The 15,072-nt window shown below is 41.2% G+C and overlaps 1 protein-coding gene, 3 non-coding genes and 1 pseudogene across 4 annotated transcripts; 1 reads left to right on the forward strand and 4 right to left on the reverse strand.

The window, feature by feature from the left end:
- Positions 1 to 1,687: 1,687 nt before the first annotated feature.
- On the reverse strand, positions 1,688 to 1,858 carry LOC143412845 (U2 spliceosomal RNA; annotated as a pseudogene).
- Positions 1,859 to 2,487: 629 nt separating this feature from the next.
- trnal-uaa (transfer RNA leucine (anticodon UAA)) lies at positions 2,488 to 2,570 on the reverse strand. Its single transcript has one exon. It is a non-coding gene; the product is annotated as a tRNA-Leu (tRNA).
- Positions 2,571 to 3,419: 849 nt separating this feature from the next.
- On the reverse strand, positions 3,420 to 3,609 carry LOC112433605 (U2 spliceosomal RNA). The gene has a single exon (XR_003023580.2). It is a non-coding gene; the product is annotated as a U2 spliceosomal RNA (small nuclear RNA).
- Positions 3,610 to 4,076: 467 nt separating this feature from the next.
- LOC112434106 (U2 spliceosomal RNA) lies at positions 4,077 to 4,267 on the reverse strand. The gene has a single exon (XR_003023896.2). It is a non-coding gene; the product is annotated as a U2 spliceosomal RNA (small nuclear RNA).
- A 7,590-nt stretch (positions 4,268 to 11,857) lies between these two features.
- Positions 11,858 to 14,576, forward strand: LOC143412617 (serine/threonine-protein kinase pim-1-like). Its single transcript, XM_076873917.1, has 9 exons — positions 11,858 to 12,161; positions 12,554 to 12,790; positions 12,916 to 13,041; positions 13,165 to 13,259; positions 13,398 to 13,445; positions 13,530 to 13,748; positions 13,838 to 14,018; positions 14,105 to 14,275; positions 14,365 to 14,576. Exons 1-9 carry the CDS (start codon positions 12,101 to 12,103, stop codon positions 14,454 to 14,456), a joined length of 1,230 nt encoding a protein of 409 aa, XP_076730032.1. The 5' UTR covers positions 11,858 to 12,100; the 3' UTR covers positions 14,457 to 14,576.
- Positions 14,577 to 15,072: the final 496 nt, after the last annotated feature.

Consider the following 15,072-nt stretch of genomic DNA (forward strand, 5'->3'; position numbering starts at 1 on the left):
AGTTAAAATCCCCTCCAAACACTAAAGGCGCTTTTCCCAACAAGTGGGGTTGCAAAGCCTCTAAAAGATCATATCTTTCGTGTTTGTCATTTGGGCCATAAATGTTCAAGAGCTTAAATTCCTTTTCCATATAAATAAGGTTAACAACAAGTGCTCTTCCATCACTTACTACAGTACTTCCCTTCACCGACACCAGAGGGTTTTTCACCAATATGGCTACTCCATCATTTTTATTTTCATTTGATCCACTCCAGATGGACATTTGTGGCCACATATCCTGCCACTGACCATATGCTTTTAGGAAAGGTATAGCACATTCCTGTATTAAAATAACATCTGATGTTACACTATTCAAGAAGGATAGAACACTTTGGGCTCTTACTTTAGACCTAACACTCCTGACATTTATGGATGAGAAGGTCAGAGCCATGAAGATTAATACAGAACACAAGCTAGTCATTATGAAACTAAGGAAAGATTGTTCTCTTCAAAGGCTCAACCCAAACTTTGGGGGGGCATACCATCAATTTATTTCTTGTGAGTGTAACTCTTCCTTCACCTCTCCGGGTTCCGAAGGGGGGACCGCCACTCTATTCCCTTTTCGTACTCTAGGTGACGGCCTTTGTCGCAGAGCTGCATTTACCATCCGCTCCTTTGGCGTTGACTGCAGAACTATGTTAAGGAAGGAAACCTCATTTGGTGAGTCAGAGGGGAAGACCCTGGAGTCCTCCCCTGAGGAACTCCCTGAAGGTGTTTCATGCCTCCCTCTCTTTCCTGAAACAATTGTCCCAGAAGACAGTTCTGCTGCAGTCCTCTTTGCCACCTGTGAATCAGGAAGGCCAGGGGGGACAGGGGGGGCTGCCCTTGAGCATTTTCACTTTCACCACTTACTCCTTTCTGAACTCCACTCTCCTCCTGCCCTCTCTCCCCCTCCTCTGAGGGTTCTGGTTGGGCAGGTCTTCCATGCTCCTCCCCTTTTCCCTCCTCCTCCTGTTCCTCCCCTCCGTCTTCAGGTGCTGGGAACTGATTTAAAATATCTGTCCCAGCTGCATCAATCAAGACATCCTCGTTTACCATTGCAATCAGGTTTCCCTCATTAATCTGGTTTCCTTTTTTAAGTTTATTTGCAAAGGACCGCGGACAGTCCCTAAAGAGGTGACCTTCCCCTCCACACAAGTTACACTTACGGTCATTTTTACAATCAGCATACGTATGCCCTTTCTCTTTACATTTCCCACAGATGATTTCCTCGCATGCCTCTATCAAATGCCCATGCTCCCCACACCTCCGGCAGAGCTTTGGTTGGCCCTGGTAATGGATATAGCCTCTATTATCTCCCAAAACTATCATGGACGGGAGATGTTTTAAACCCCGGAACCCTTGGGGATCTTCCCATTGCTGTATTGGTACTTTCCATACACAATTCCATATTCCATCCACATCTCTCACCTTCCTCGGCTGACCCTTCACCGTACAATATCTCCCCAACCACACACAAATGTCTTGGGCATTCACCGTTTAATTAAACATTTTAACTATTACTGTTTTCATAGTATTGTCTGTCAGTTTCTCCACATTGAAAATTTCAAATTGTGGTCTCAAATTTTCGAATCTTCTCCAAAACTCTTCCAACAATTCGCTTGAGCTGAAACTTACATCAAAACCCCTGTTAAAAGGGAGGGTCAAAATGCAATTCAAGTCATTTGGTGAAAATCCCAACACCTGTTGAATCAATTTCCTGGAGAAATCCAGCCTGGACATCTTTGGCACTTCTCCAACATTCTCAATTAAACTGAAGCGCACACACTGATAAGAACAGATACTACACTTGATCTTAGCCAAAAGGCCGAGAGGCGATACCCACATATCGCACGACAGAAACGACTCATTCTGCTTACTGCAACTCTAACTCATGGTTACAATGAAGAACACAGTCGCCTTCTAACAAATGATAGAGGACAGGTCGATGTTTTACTGACGTTTTACCTCCGAAACATCACAATATAACTATGGTCGGCATGTTTCAGTTTTTAAACGGCGCCACATATATGACGACACTTTAGTTTCTGAAACGCCGGTCAGCGCATGCCGGTTAATGAGATTCAAAATCACGTGGTCGCCTGCAGTCCAATCAGCGGTCGTTGAGACGGAGCGTCTTCAATTCATTTTTATAACTTTCTTGGCGTTATAATTGTTTTCATAATATGATAATTACATACTGTTAAATTTTTCTCCTCCCGGTAACTGTATTCCTGTTATGTCTGGGCTTTCCCTAATTGCACAAGCCAACGGTTCTACATATAACATGTACAGTAAGACTGAGAGGGGGCGACCTTGGCACAGACCTCTCATTTGTCTTTCATCCCAGCTTTTTTGGGGGTGACTGGGTGGGGGGATATTGCTCACAGCAAATTCCTAAAAACTCCTATTGATCATTGTTGCTCCCATAGATACATTTCAGTTTACCAGTCATGAGGCTCCAAATTATACCAGGAGTGGGGTTTGAACCCACGAGAGCATGCGCTCATTGGAGCTTAAGTCCAACGCCTTAACCACTCGGCCATCCTGATGCATATATATTGTGCATGCGTGTTCCTTTAGGAAACAGGAAGATTGCTAGGAGAAAGAAACGGATTAATCTTGTTTGTTAGGATCATAGCCATAAATGGAGGACTCTTATAAAGTCCATGGATTTTCATTCACACATATTACATGAGGTATCTACTCTTTACACACTAAGGATCCACACTACCAGGGCTACGGCACACAGCTGTTTTATAAATCATCAAAACCAATACTATCCTAAGATTTATTATATACAAAAATGATCTGTTCCCAAATGTTTTCATGTAATCCTGAAAACAGAAAAACAATCTTCTGCACTATTAACCATCCACAAATGGAAACAACAGACAATACAGGTGATTTTAGCTAAAAACCCAAGAAAAAATTGTGTGGGTTTTTTTTTTTTTCAAACGATGTAATTTACAGCCACAGAGGACAGAAAGCTGCAGTATGTAGAGAAAGAGAAGAGTTAAACCTATAATCAACATGAGTCCTTGTAGATGGCAGCCTCCGGTTTTTAAAGACTTCTATTGGTCTCTAGTGGACAACAGAGGTAACTGCAGGATTGGAGCCAGAATAGTGTAACTGCAGTTCAAAACGACATATTTTTTTGATTTCCCATAGAAAGTGTGTGTCCAGCCACGTGTCAGTCCAAGTGGCAGGATTTAGTAATTCTGGTAATAGTTAAATGTAAGTCATTCACAAATATTAAGTCGCAAGATTTCAGTCTGACTAACCTTGGAAGATTACACGAAGACAATGTCCACATATGCAGACGCACGCATATATCTAGCGTATAAGAAATTTCTTTGCACAAACTGTTGAGTCAAATGCCATTTGTTTTTCACAGCTTCAGGGGGTGCACCGTTCCTAGAAATACTGCAATACCAGGTCGATGCGTGGAGTGGACGGAGCAAGCCCCTATTCCATCTCCCTGCTCCAAAAATCAATTTAATATATGGTCCCCGGGTAGGGGACGTATCAGATATTAAACTGATAAGAACAGATTTTTTTTTTTTTTTAGCTAAAAAGCCAAGAAAAGATTGTGTGGGTTTTTTTTTTTTCAAACGATGTAATTTACAGCCACAGAGGACAGAAAGCTGCAGTATGTAGAGAAAGAGAAGAGTTAAACCTATAATCAACATGAGTCCTTGTAGATGGCAGCCTCCGGTTTTTAAAGACTTCTATTGGTCTCTAGTGGACAACAGAGGTAACTGCAGGATTGGAGCCAGAATAGTGTAACTGCAGTTGAAAACGACATATTTTTTTGATTTCCCATAGAAAGTGTGTGTCCAGCCACGTGTCAGTCCAAGTGGCAGGATTTAGTAATTCTGGTAATAGTTAAATGTAAGTCATTCACAAATATTAAGTCGCAAGATTTCAGTCTGACTAACCTTGGAAGATTACACGAAGACAATGTCCACATATGCAGACGCACGCATATATCTAGCGTATAAGAAAATTCTTTGCACAAACTGTTGAGTCAAATGCCATTTGTTTTTCACAGCTTCAGGGGGTGCACCGTTCCTAGAAATACTGCAATACCAGGTCGATGCGTGGAGTGGACGGAGCAAGCCCCTATTCCATCTCCCTGCTCCAAAAATCAATTTAATATATGGTCCCCGGGTAGGGGACGTATCAGATATTAAACTGATAAGAACAGATACTACACTTGATCTTAGCCAAAAGGCCGAGAAGCGATACCCACATATCGCACGACAGAAACGACTCATTCTGCTTACTGCAACTCTAACTCATGGTTACAATGAAGAACACAGTCGCCTTCTAACAAATGGTAGAGGACAGGTCGATGTTTTACTGACGTTTTACCTCCGAAACATCACAATATAACTATGGTCGGCATGTTTCAGTTTTTAAACGGCGCCACATATATGACGACACTTTAGTTTCTGAAACGCCGGTCAGCGCATGCCGGTTAATGAGATTCAAAATCACGTGGTCGCCTGCAGTCCAATCAGCGGTCGTTGAGACGGAGCGTCTTCAATTCATTTTTATAACTTTCTTGGCGTTATAATTGTTTTCATAATATGATAATTACATACTGTTAAATTTTTAATGTTTCTCCTCCCGGTAACTGTATTCCTGTTATGTCTGGGCTTTCCCTAATTGCACAAGCCAACGGTTCTACATATAACATGTACAGTAAGACTGAGAGGGGGCGACCTTGGCACAGACCTCTCATTTGTCTTTCATCCCAGCTTTTTTGGGGGTGACTGGGTGGGGGGATATTGCTCACAGCAAATTCCTAAAAACTCCTATTGATCATTGTTGCTCCCATAGATACATTTCAGTTTACCAGTCATGAGGCTCCAAATTATACCAGGAGTGGGGTTTGAACCCACGAGAGCATGCGCTCATTGGAGCTTAAGTCCAACGCCTTAACCACTCGGCCATAGGGTTTACAGGGATGGAGGACTCAAATGAGAAAATATCCAGCGAGCAGCAGTTTTTGGTGCAATGTTTCAAAACAAGCTATGCAGAAGAGCATGTTTGGGAGCACCGTACATCTGACTTTGAAGCAGATGGGCTACAGCAACAGAAGGCCAAAATGAGAGCCACACTAACAGCTACAACAACTTTTTCAAGAATATTATTTTATGACAGACTTGAGCATGAATGATGAATATGAATCGGAAACAACAATGAACAACAATGTGAAACTGCTCATGAATCATTTAATCTATGAGTGAAAGTAGTTTTCTTTAATCTCCTCCTCCTTTAGTTTGCCTCTCCTCTTTATAAGCTCCAGCTCTCTTCTCCTACTCACATCTCTAAACAGTAAAGATCATTTACACCTCACACTGACAACATGCTGTGGACCTTCTGCACTCTCATCACTGCTCTAACATGTAAGATCTTCTTATTCCATTTTTTAGTCCATATTTAGAGCTAAACTTCTATTTTTTCTGTGTTTCCTGGCAGATGTTGATGCAGTGATTGTGTTGACCCAAACACCTGCTGTCCACACAGTTTCTCCAGGTCAAGAAGTTGTTCTCAACTGTAACATAGAGAGAGATGATGGGAATTCTGTTAGATGGTATAAACAAGTTCCTGGAACGGTTCCTCAGTATGTTCTAAGATTTTATCATTCTAGCAGCTCACCCAGCTTTGGAACAGGATTCTCCTCAGACAGATTCAACTCTAAGTCCTCATCAAACATTGATTACCAGTTCATTATCAAGCGAGCAGAGACAGGAGACTCTGCAGTGTATTACTGTCAGACATGGGATGACTCTGCCAGTGCAGCTGTACCACAGTGATTTAGACAGTGACAAAAACCTCCTCATTAGTACTTCTGCTTTTTTAGAAACTTTCACATGCAAAAAAAAAAAAGACCCATAAAAGAAACCCTGTAATGTGCTATTAAACACTAAATCCTCCATTTTTAAATCCTTTTTAATCTTCATTATTAAAGGCATAAAGAGCACTGAAATATGTACATCTCATTTACTCACATCAGCCCGAACAGATCACATAAACCAAACTATCCAACATATAGTATTATATGTTGCTGCAAGCTATTCTTAATAACAGAAATTTTATAGATACTACTCACAGGTCTAACTGTCCAACAGCAGTTTAACTTATCATTTAAAAAAAAGTGTAGTTAACATGCAGTTTAAAAAATATATATAAAGCTATACTGAAGCTAGTTTAGAGCTTCTACACCATCTTCATTTACATTTAGTTTTGATTATTCAGAAACATATTTTTAAGGCAGAAGGAAAATATAGAAGTGTGAGGATAAGGACACTAGTGATAAATGTTTGATTCTTTTACAACCATTTTTAAGAACACGGTGTGATTTATTGTAGCTATTGTATTATTATGGTATATATTTTTCTATCATTTGTAAAAATGATGACGATCAAACTGACTGACATAATACTCATGGGAAGGAAATATACAGTATTTACTCAGTGTCTTTTCTGCACACTGCAATTCTGTCAAGAATACTTGAATGTGTTTTAAGTATTTTACTATTGGGTGGCTGTAGCTCAGGTGGCAGAGCAGGTCAGCCACTAATCAGATGGTTGGTGGTTTGATCCCAGGCTGCCTCCTGGCTGCATGCCAAATATCCTTGGGCAAGATACTAACCCCATGTTTGCCTACTGGTGGTGGTCAGAGGGCCCGGTGGCGCCAGTGTCCGCCTCTGTCAGTGCGTCCCAGGGCAGCTGTGGCTACAATGTAGCTTGCTATCGCCAGTGTGTGAATGACTGAATGTAGTGTGAAGCGCTTTGGGGTCCTTAGGGACTAGAAAAGCGCTATACAAATGCAGGCCATTTACTTGTTTAAATGATTAGCACTAGTGCTCATAAACCACAACGTAATGATCTGTGAATGTGCTTGAAAGCGATTGTTTACAGTACACAGCAGTTATGTTAAAAATATGCTTCTCTGTTATCCGAAATAGAAATACAAAAACTAAAAGTTTTTTTATTTGCAAAAACTAACAGATCGAAAAAATACATTCCCCAAACAAACAAAACAAACTTTGTTGTTGATGACTGATGAATAAAAATAACAAAAAAGAATGCAGTACAGTAGAATTGTATTGCATGGGATCATTTTACAAATAAACTAATGCCAACAAATAACTAAAGCACAATAAACAAACATTGAGCTTATTTGAAATTCATCCATCCATCCATCCATTTGCTTCCGCTTATCCTTTTCAGGGTCGCGGGGGGCGCTGGAGCCTATCCCAGCTGTCATAGGGCGAGAGGCAGGGTACACCCTGCACAGCATCAGGAAAAAGGAGCACGAGAAGCTTGAGAAATACCAAAGGCTCAGAGAAGAGCTCGAGAAGATGTGGAGGGTTAAGGTAACAGTGGTCCCAGTGGTAATTGGAACACTCGGTTTGGTGACTCCCAAGCTAGGTGAGCGGCTCCAGCAGATCCCAGGAACAACATCAGAGATCTCTGTCCAGAAGAGCGCAGCCCTAAGAACATAAATAAACATAAATCAGAATAAATTTGATAGTATTGACATTATATAAATTAGAGATGGACCGATCCGATATTACGTATCGGTATCGGTCCGATACTGACCTAAATTACTGGATCGGATATCGGAGAAAAATAAAAAATGTAATCCGATCCATTAAATATCACGAAATCACCTCGCAAAACTTGCAACATGCCGTAACTCACCTCAGAACGTTAGCACGTCGGAGCAGTATGCATCACGTGATAGAGCGGCTGTGGCATGCGGGACCTGTCGGTGGTCTGGATAGCATTTGGAGCTTCGCTAGGAACCTGGCATTTCATCTCCGACAAAGTCATCCCCGAGAGAAGTAAAGCAAGTGTGTAAGTCCATCTCTGAATGTTTGTAAAGCATTCCTGCGTTAAGCTTAATAAGCGACTGCCTCTTCTTGCTAACAAATGCACAAAAAAACCCCAAAAAGAAATCTTTCTACCTTCTGCAAAGTTCATCGCCCCAGAAAGACAAGTCAAAACAAGTAAAAAAAAAATAAAAATGTAACAGCCTCCCGATTATGACCAATATATCATTTACGTCACTGATACATCCGTAACTGAAATTAACTCAGAACAATTTGTTTATTTTTTTAAATGGTCATTCAGAATCAGAAGATTATTTACGGTGATGTTTTTGGTGGGAGTGAAACAACAATCTACTGATAAAACCAATAAAAATAAGATATGATAATAAGAAATAACCACTGTTGGAAGCCTTATTTACTCTTATCGCCTTAATCATGTGCAGTAATTAAAGTTGAAATGAGAAACTTTGCATTTGAAAGATGCTCTTCTACTGGGCACTCAAAATGCTTTCTTACAACAAGCATCATTCATCCACACCTTCATACATAATGTGCGCACATTTTAAATATAAATTAATATTACTGTAGCAGTATTTTTTTTTTTTTAAAAAAAGATAAAATGGCCACATTTAAGAAGGCAGGACCTGCAGTTATTGTCCTTTTCCAGACATTTATCTGGCACTTACTTTGGGGTTTTCTGCAGCTCATCCTCGGGGCCCTCCAGACACAGAGACAGCAGGTCGTAACCCAGGATCTTCTGGGCTATGGTGAACATTTCTTTAATGTTGGGGTATTTCAAAAGTCCTCTGCCCATGCCCACAAACTGGCTGCCCTGACTGGGGAAGAGGAGCACGGAGCAGCCGATGCTTTTGGGTGAGGCGCCGCGGCTGGCTCGCTGTTCGGGGGAAAAGCGGGGGCTTCAGCCGGAGGAGGGTAATCTCCAGCCGTGGAACCGGGCTTGTTGGTGGACAGCGTCCTGCTCAGAGAGACCAGCGACCTGACCTTCCCTCTGGAAGATGCCGCCATCCTGACTGCCACTGATGCCAACATGAGCTGTTCCTCATCCAACGACGTGTCTGCAGATGAAATAAGACGCACAGCCCGCCCGGACAAACTGTAATCACCAAAAGAGTCAACTCAATTCTGACATCTGCTCGGCATGACACCTCACAGGGAGACGAAAACAACCGCCAGAGGAAAGAAAAGAACAAAATCTTCAGCGAAGGAAGATGATATCTCCAATAAAACTATTTTTGAAGCCATTATGGGACTTGACAAAAAATTTGAAGCACAACTGGAGGATATCAAGGAACAAAACAGACAAAGTGCAGCTATGGTTGCCAGCTTGGCTAAGGCTGTAGAGTTTAACGCTGCAGAGATAGCTGATTGCAAACTGAAAGTTGTTAAACTGGCAAATGCGAATGAACTGCTGCTTAAAGAAAACGAAGACTTGAAAAGAAGAGTGAGAGAACAAGAGCGCTACCGAATGAGGTGGTGCCTAAAACTGAAAGGGGTGAAGGAAGACAAAGACGAAAACATTAGAGTGAAGGTTTTGCAAACGCTTCAGAAGATTGCCCCTGACTTGAACTTAGAAGAGGCTGTTGATATTGTCCACCGCTTAGGGAAACAAGTTGATGGCAGAAACAGAAACATCATTATTCTATTCACACAGAGGCGAATTAAAGAAGAATTGTGGAGGCGCACCAAAGATTCTTCAACCTGCAAGCAAGAAGGCATCAGCTTCGCAGAGATGTTGCTGCAGGAGGACATACAAGATCGACAGCGCCTATGGCCTCTGGTGGAGGAAGAAAGACGTGCAAAACTACAAATATCTGTAGCTTCCACTCCGTATATTTTCAAAACAAACTCGTTACTTTGGGTTTAACGCATTTGGGGGAAGTTAATATTTCACGTCACTGCAGGCCTTCAAACAATGAGATTTGAGCCTAAACAGTGAAAGGCAGTCGCGTTTTAATCAGTAGAGGATGTCGCATAAAAAGAGATGAAAGAACAAACCATGTACTGTAGTGTTGATTTATTTATTTTTAGCACAACACCTGAACAACCCCACGTGCCCATAATTTGCGGTACTTCAGAAAAAAAGGAGTGAACATAAAAGGGAGTAAAATGTTGTGTCAGGTAATTTCAAATGCAGCATTTCTATCACCTCAACAAACACTAACTGTGTTACAGTGTGTTGCTATCTAAAGCTCTACTTGCTGTATTTCACAGGAAGAGAAAGAATGAGAGCTAACTTCACTCAGAGATATAGAAAGAAAGAGAAAGAAACCAGGCTGTATTTAAAGGTAAGGACTGCTTAGTGATATTTGATAAAATGTAGTTGTATTTTCACAGGGACATAAAGTGCTTGTCTTACTCCCTTCTTCTAGCTCGAAATTACTTGCCAAGTGGTAAGGACCGTTCATGGTCACACGGTGAGAACATTGGTGTTGACTATGAAGAGATAGGGTCAGACAGGGGAGGGGCCAGTCAGATTTATCAACTCAACCTCCTTAAAGCATGGAGAGAGGCTGAAACCAATCTCTGGTGAGCCCGGTTAAGGAAAGAGATGAGTTGGTGCCTGAGATGCCAAATTCCAACATCCTCATTCCCGCCATTGAGATAACACTCTCACACAGGCCCAGAGAGCAGATGTTGCTGCATTGCAGATGTGTTATACCCCCTGCCCAGCCGAATGACTCTCAAAACGAAAATTTTGCAGAAAATCAATGTGATCGCTTGAATCACTGGAATTATCATCTCGATATCTCTTGTCCTTCTTTCATTTCAGACGTCTTGAAAACAAGTTTTAACAAAGTCCTGGAGAAGTGCCCAATGCTGGAGGACCTCCTGCTTTACCCCTGGCTCAGATAAACTCCTCTCTGACACAAACACACACGCATACTGAATTCACATCTTGCCATACAAATGTGATACAGTAACCAACTTTCTTTCTTTCAGAAAGAAAGAAAATTGGGAGATTCAAAAATTTCCTCACAGTAATGTTTGCATCAGTCTATCAGACGAATCCCCTCCAAGTCCAATATTTACATCAGTTACAGTGATAATGCTTGGTGTCTACTTTCAGCCACCGCAGTAGAATGCCAGGAATGAATCTCATTGAAATTGTAGTTGCATTTGCTATTTCATTTAATTGTCATGGATGATACACAGATAACCCAACAGCAAACAGAGGAAAACAATGGGCTTAAATACACAGAGGGATAAATGAGGGAATAAGACACAGGATGAGAGCACAGCTGCGAGAAATCACAAACAACAAGACCATGGGGAAGGAAAACTGAAAACACTAACATAGTCTAAGGAGCTTAGAAAGAAAACGTCTGGACTTCTTTAAGTTGCTTGAAGATGTTCAAGCAAAGTTTAAGTTCTTTTCATCCGAGAAGGTGAAACATCTTCAAGCAACTTCAAGTCCAGACGCTTTCTTTCCAAACTCCTTAGACTACGATGACCTAGATGACTGAGAACCTTCACAGACATGAAAACACTAACACAGCACACATGACTATCAAAGTAAAACAGCAAACAAGAGACTTTTACAAAGACACAGAGTTGACACAGAGACATGACTGACTGGGGAGAAATTGGGGAACATGGAAACAAGAGTGACTAGACATGACACGTGGGACACAGGGGCAAGGCAAAGTAACAGAAACCTAAAGCCTAAGAATATAACACAAGAAGAAAACAATAAAGAGAACCAAAAACATACATAAGAATAATCAATGAATATAAATGAACAAACACAAAACACTGGGTCACAGACTCACTACCATGACAGTTAAATGTACATAATAAATACTTTAAATCAGATGACAATGTAGCTGACACTGTGTTTATTATAATGTGTGTGGTCAACCACAAATCTTCATACTGTCATCCATAGATGAGGTCTTTATACAAATGATGAAAGATAATGAAAGAAACTGTTTAATTGATATGAAATGATTGAATTATAAGAAATATTATGGCTTTGTCTGCCAGTGTTTTTCTGTAAACTACTTTGAACTACTGGCAGTCAGTGAAGTCACTGAAAGGCAAGATTCTATGTTGTGTTGCCGTAGTTTCCAGAGTTTACTTATAAAGCTCACTTACAGAATTCAGTTAGAAAAGTCAAGCATTTGAAGGGTGCACATTTGAAGGAATATTAACTCAATCTTAGCTCATTACGGTTTACATTTTCGATTTTAAAGGGTCTCCGAAATTACAATGAAAAAGGAAACAAGAAAAATTGCCACTCCAGCCGATAAGAAAGATTCGGGAGATCAAGGTAAGTAAAATAATAAAATCAAATCCTGGTAAAATCCAAATCCTAGAAATGTTGACACTGTGTGAATCATTTTTGGAGCAATTGAATCATATGTTTAATTGAAAATAGCTTTAATACAAGATGTCTAATCAAAGAAAGGTTACCGGTCTTTTGGTAAAATAATGTAATAAGTTTATTCTTGGACTCAACAGTAAAAACAGACCAACAAGTGCCATCAAGATCTAAGACTTAGTAAACCTAGTATCAACTCGCACTGATCAGTTATTTTTTTCATCCCAAGATTAAACTTGTGATCATTTAAGCAAAAGCAATTTCAAATTCTTTGCCATCAAACTGCTTCCAGTCTTGATGTCGGGGACTCTTTTTCACCACTGTGTTGTTGTCGTTTATAGATTGTAAGAGCAGGACTGCTAAAAGAAAGGCCAGTCCTGAAAAGAAGACCCCAATGAAAAGGAGGAGGGTCGCTGAGCAGGCTGGTCCTTCCACCAGCTCAGATGTGGTCAAAGGAGTGAAGCGCAAGGTTGTGCAAGATGAAGAGGACACAACAAAGAGAGCAAAGAGGGCTAAACTTCTTGACCATATGAGCGGTGACAAGGAGCAAGCATCCTCCTCGTTGGACTCTGGTAAAGGTAGGCTAATTAGTTGAATAAGGGGGTAGATTAAGTGTGGTTGCTAGGTTTAAGATATTGGTGTTTAGTGTTTGTGTCTATCATCCAGTGAGCTGATATGCTTTTGGTGTTTTCCACATCTCCAGACTTGAACAACAAACAGGTGTGCGCAAAAAATGGCAAAAGAAAGGCCACGGGAGACGACAGAGAGTCACCCAAGAAAAAAAAAAGGAATGTGGACCAGGACAAAAAATCAGTGGCAGACCAAAAACGTAAGTAGCAAGCAGCTTGGGTTTTATATTCAGGGGAAGGGCAAAAGGAACATTTAGGCTACAGAGGAGAGTAATTTGTGTCACAGCTGTAATAAAACAAGATTTGCTGTTTTGTCTGTTCAGGTGAATTCCAAGCCAGATATGTGGAGGAGCACCAGCTCGGAGAAGGAGGCTGCGGAGCAGTGTTTTCTGGCTACCGGATAGAAGATCGTTTTCCAGTAAGTGTTCAGATGATGGTAGTAAGACAGGCAGTAACGCAGATAATGGATAATATCGTAAACTGAGACGTCTGCTGTGTTTCCACCTTTCATTATGTCATACTGAGGAAATGCTCACCAATGCTCTGTGTCTTCTAGGTTGCCATCAAACACATTCCCAAAAATAAAGTCTACTGCAAAGTGGCGGTAAGCGTCCAACACTTGAATTAGTTTTACATTACTGGATTGAATGCGGCGTTTCTCATCATCCACTTTGTTGTAATATTTCAGGATGAAAGCGGGAAGATGCTCTCGGTGGAAGTGGCCATTATGGTTAAACTTGCAGGTGAAGCAGAAGGGTCAGTGGGAATATCAGCACCTGTGTCCTTGCTGGAGTGGTTCGACCTTGGCAAAGAGCTGATCCTGGTGCTGGAGAGACCTGTCCCCGCTGTGGACCTGCAAAAATACAAAGCAGAATATGGAAGAACCTTACCAGAGGACAAGGCCAAGGTAGGTTGACTGGGAGAGCCTTAGACTGTACAGCATTCAATCAAGGCAGAAAAGCATTAACTCATTATTGTGTTTTTCATCTTTTCCAGGTCATTCTGAAGCAACTAGTTGATGCTGTAAAGGAACTTGAGGATAAACACATCTTTCATCGGGACATCAAGGGAGAAAACATTCTGATTGAGACCGGCTCCGATGTGCCTCGAGTTCGCATCATTGACTTTGGACTGAGCTGCTTTGTTAAACAGCGATCTCTGTATCGCGTCTTCTATGGTAACATATTCTGCTCCTGCTTTTCACAGATGTAGCAATTTGTGTCTTTTGTTTTAGAAGAAATTGTAATTGTGTCTGTTTGTTAGGCACTCCTCTTCACACCCCTCCCGAGTGGTACAGGAGGAGCTGCTACAGGTGTGGACCCACCACGGTGTGGCAAATGGGAGTGGTGTTGTATGAAGCGCTTCATGCACGGCACTTTAGTACCGAGAGGTTCCTCGCAAAGAAACTGAGCATCAAAAAGCGTCTGTCCACAGGTAAGAAAACTTCACACTTCCAGATTCACTGATGCCTTGGATCACTAGAACTATCATCTTCATCTTTTTGATCTTTTCTTTCTTTCAAGAATGCCAGAATTTCTTGGAGGCATGTTTAACTATAGCCCCGGAGAAGCGCCCAACACTGGAGGAGCTCCAGCTTCACCCCTGGCTAAGATAGCACACACAAACACACAATTCACACCTTATCATATAAGTGTGATACATTGTGGTAACCTCCTTTCTTTTTTCTGTTGGACAGGAATGGGTCAATCTTAAAAAATAAATAAATAAAAAATTAGCTTTTCCGGACTTCCTGTAACCCCCCCAGCCATCCCAGGAAAGGGGATCTCTCTTTGAATGGGCTTTCCCGAGGTTTCTTCCCATCGAGCTGGCCCCCTGGGGAGTTTTTCCTCGTCTTCATAGAGAGCTTGGGCTGGGTCAGGAGCTCCATCAAAACTGTCTTTATTTGATGACATTAAAGTCATCAAATAAAGATGTGTTTTACTTAAAGTAAAATTGGATCAAAATAAAACTTGTTTAATTCATCTTTGCTGAGGATTCTCCTTCATTACTATTTTGTTTTGTTTTGTTTTTTTTACCCATGGTGCATTTTGACAAATAAGAAAACTGAATCAGGTTAAAGTGTGCACAAAGACAGTCACACTGCAAATGATCTGAAGACTTGCATCTGTTGCTCTAACCCCCAACTAGTTTAGACAGATTTCCAGGTTCTACCAGAGGTTTTTTCCTTCAAGAAGGGAGTTTTTCCTTCCCACTGTTGCTGAGTGTTTGCT

Source organism: Maylandia zebra, linkage group LG15 (genome assembly GCF_041146795.1).
Source record: "Maylandia zebra isolate NMK-2024a linkage group LG15, Mzebra_GT3a, whole genome shotgun sequence".
Classification (NCBI taxonomy): Eukaryota; Metazoa; Chordata; class Actinopteri; order Cichliformes; family Cichlidae; genus Maylandia; species Maylandia zebra.

What these genes read in the sequence shown, in the direction of transcription:
- LOC143412617 (XM_076873917.1), top strand. Translation starts at nt 12,101, where the DNA reads ATGAAAAAGGAAACAAGAAAAATTGCCACTCCAGCCGATAAGAAAGAT. An exon ending in ATCAGTGGCAGACCAAAAAC is followed by an intron (nt 13,042 to 13,164) that starts GTAAGTAGCAAG and finishes TTGTCTGTTCAG; the next exon opens with GTGAATTCCAAGCCAGATAT. An exon ending in TACCAGAGGACAAGGCCAAG is followed by an intron (nt 13,749 to 13,837) that starts GTAGGTTGACTG and finishes CATCTTTTCCAG; the next exon opens with GTCATTCTGAAGCAACTAGT.